This window comes from Mobula birostris, chromosome 29 (genome assembly GCF_030028105.1).
Source record: "Mobula birostris isolate sMobBir1 chromosome 29, sMobBir1.hap1, whole genome shotgun sequence".
Classification (NCBI taxonomy): Eukaryota; Metazoa; Chordata; class Chondrichthyes; order Myliobatiformes; family Myliobatidae; genus Mobula; species Mobula birostris.
The window spans coordinates 24,491,706-24,494,753 of record NC_092398.1 but is presented as its reverse complement, the minus strand read 5'-3'; the positions used below and the strand labels follow the sequence as shown (position 1 = coordinate 24,494,753).

Sequence of the window (3,048 nt, the reverse complement as noted above, 5' to 3'; positions counted from 1 at the left end):
GGAGCGGGTTCAGGAGAGGTTCAGAAAGATAATTCCGGTCATGGAAAGGTTATCATAGAAAGAAGTTTTGATAGCTCCGTGTCTTTAATTGAATTCAGAAGGATGAATGTGATGTCATTAAATCCTTTGGAATATTGAAAGGCCTAGACAGAGTTGATGTGGAATAGATGTACCCCATTACAAACAGAGAAATTGCAGATGGTGGAATTCTGAGAAACACACAGAAATTTCTGAAGATTTATGGAGAAATGTACATTCTACCTTTCGGGTTGAGTTCCTTCAGCAGGACCGAGGGGGAAAAGATGAGGAGCAGAATGAAAAGATGGGGAGGGGGGAGAGTGAAACGCAAGGTAATACGTCTAATCGTGGGGGGGGGGCAAGGGATAAAGTAAAAAGCTGAGAAGTGAATTGGTGAAAGAGATACAGGGCTCGAGAAGGGGAGCGGACAGAAGCCCATGAAGGAAAGATAAGGTTGAAGGAGCAACAGAGGGAGGGGATGTGCAGGCAATGTGAGAGAGGAAAAAGGGGATGGGGAGTGATGTAGGAGGGAGGGCATGACTGGAATTTTGAGAAATCCATGTACCTGTCAGCAAGTTGGAGGTACCCAAATGCAATATAAGTTATTGGTCCTCCAACCTGAGTGTGGCCTCATCTCTACAGTGGAGGACGCCATGGATTGCTATATCCGAATGAAGACTGGGCCAGCGAAAAGCGAGGGGAGACCTGATGGAATTTTGGTAGGTTATGAAAGGCACAGATCAACAGTATATTTTACCCAAGGTTGAAATGTCTAACACCAAAGGCCATGTATTTAACAGGAGACGGCGTAATTACAAGGGAGATGCGAGGGGCAAGTAGTTTACACAGAGAGTGGTGCATCCTTGGTATACGCTGACTGGGATGATGGTAAAGACAGATAGCTTAGAGACTTTTAAGGGATGTTTATGTCGGCGAAATGAGTTAATTGGAAGGATATCGACATTGGGTATTCAGAGGGGATTACATTAATTGGCCATTAATTTACTAATTTAATTGATCCGACAATAGTAGGCCGAATGGCCTGCCCTGAGCTGTACTGTTCTACGCTCTATGTTCTAAGAGATTGGAAGAAGCGTGCAGGAAAGCCTCCAGTGCTGACCATATTTGCAGCCGACTGTCCACTGTGTCTGTGTCAGGATATATTGGTAGGCTGAGGGCCCACGAGGTATTCTATCAGACATTCGTATTTGAGGTGGAATTGCGGGTCTCGGTCTCAGCCTCTGGCTCATGTTCGGTGAATGCCAGCTGGAGCGAGGTAAACATGGAGCGCATGAAGATCTGACGGAAGTCGCTGCCGGCGAAGACGTAGGTAAGAGGGTTGAGGGCGCTGTTGAATGAGGCCAGGGCCTCAGTGAGTATGTACCAGTCAGAATGACTCAACATGTAGTCGTTTGATATCAGGGCGTAGAGAGTGCTGGGGAGCCAGCAGATCATAAAGGCGGCTATCGCAGTCACGATCAGGCGTATGGGCTTCCTGGACTCAGCGAACCTGGCCCCTTGCAGCCTCCAGCCAACGAGGGCGTAGCAAATGATCATAATTACAAAGGGCGGGTGGGCGAAGGTGAAGACGATCGAAATTAGTGCACACTCGAAAAAGTACCGAGAGAGGAATACAAGCATAAAGATGACGATGACTATGACCCAGACCACGAAGCAGGTCACAAGAACCCATGGGAGGCTCATATGTTGCTGGAACCAGATGAGCCTTGTAATAGCCAGGCAGCGGTAGATGCTGATCAGGTAAAACAGATACAGGCTGGAAAAAGCGACTAGGAACATAGTGGGTAATACAAGCAGCCAAAAATAAGAGGGTTTGAGCTGGAGAATAATGTATAAGGCGAGACACAGACAATAAATCAAGTCAGCCACAGCCATATGCAGGAAGCACACATTCCAGACGTTACTTTTCATCTTGAAGCCCGTCACCCAGATAACTGCGCCGTTGCCCGGGACGCCCAGTAGGACGGTAAGGATGAGGATGATCATTGTCATGACGGAAGGTGCTCCCCACTCCATTCTGAATCTACCGGCCGCGAAATTGTTAGGGGAGACATTCCAAGTGAACGTCGAATTGCACACTCCTTCATAGAGCGATTTGTCTGGTCTGGTGGTGGAAACATTGTGGAAGTTAGAGGGTTGAATAATTGAGCGAAGAGGTATTGAGGAGGGAAGGAGAGAACGAAGAAGGAAGATAGCCATACGGAACAGAAACAGGACACGTAATATAGCAGTGAAGGCGGAGTAAGTCTGCTGCAGTGCAGAGACCACAATCTTCTTTCATTACTTGCCGCTGGACCCCGACCGCCCAGAACTGTCAAACACCGTGTGGTGGCCGCCGTGTTTTATCCTCCCCACGTGAAACAAAGTGACACGGAGGCATTCCCTATGAAGGGTATCCACCCGAACACAGCCGTTATTTGGATCCTGTATCAGCCTTTGCAGCCAGGAGAATATTGTACTGGATTAGAGTGATCAGGTTGCTACAACCACTAATACTAATTCCCGAGACCGTGTGAGTTTGTTCCGGGTACTCCCTTTTATCCACGTTCCACAGACGTACTAGTTTTGAGGTTATTTGATCATTGTAAAATATCCTGTGATAAGGCTACGATTAAGTAGGTTGGTTGCTGGGCGGCGCGGGTAGATGGCAGAAAGGGCTGCTCCATGTGTGTCTCTAAATACAGAATGTACCTAAGACATTTTGCAGAGTACTGTAGAATGGCTTTCCAAAGTGCTCATAAGCTCCCTGCTAAAAGGACAGCCCTGCATTCTGAGGCTGTGTCGTCTCGTCTTAGCCTACTTCACCATAGGAAACATCTATTCCACATCCACTCTTTCGAGGCCTTTTAACATTGGACAGGTTTCTATGAAGACATCCCCCGCCCCCACAAACTCTTCTGAATTTCGGTGAGTAGAAGTGAGTTCCTCATATGACAAACCTTCAAACCCCAGAAACTCGAGACGCCAGTAGGTTAATTGATCACATGACAGTATTTCGGCGGATCGGTC

General features: G+C 47.5%; 1 protein-coding gene across 1 annotated transcript; it reads right to left on the bottom strand.

Annotated features, from left to right (window-relative positions):
• Positions 1-1,212: 1,212 nt before the first annotated feature.
• Positions 1,213-2,031, bottom strand: LOC140190156 (N-formyl peptide receptor 2-like). Its single transcript, XM_072246666.1, has 2 exons — positions 1,944-2,031; positions 1,213-1,808 (listed from the first exon to the last, which is right to left on the bottom strand). Exons 1-2 carry the CDS (start codon positions 2,029-2,031, stop codon positions 1,213-1,215), a joined length of 684 nt encoding a protein of 227 aa, XP_072102767.1.
• Positions 2,032-3,048: the final 1,017 nt, after the last annotated feature.

Coding starts and splice junctions, on each gene's coding strand:
- LOC140190156 (XM_072246666.1), bottom strand. CDS start 2,031: ATGACAATGATCATCCTCATCCTTACCGTCCTACTGGGCGTCCCGGGC. Junction 1,809..1,943: donor GACGGGCTTCAAGATGAAAA/GTAACGTCTGGA, acceptor CTATGTTCCTAG/TCGCTTTTTCCAGCCTGTAT.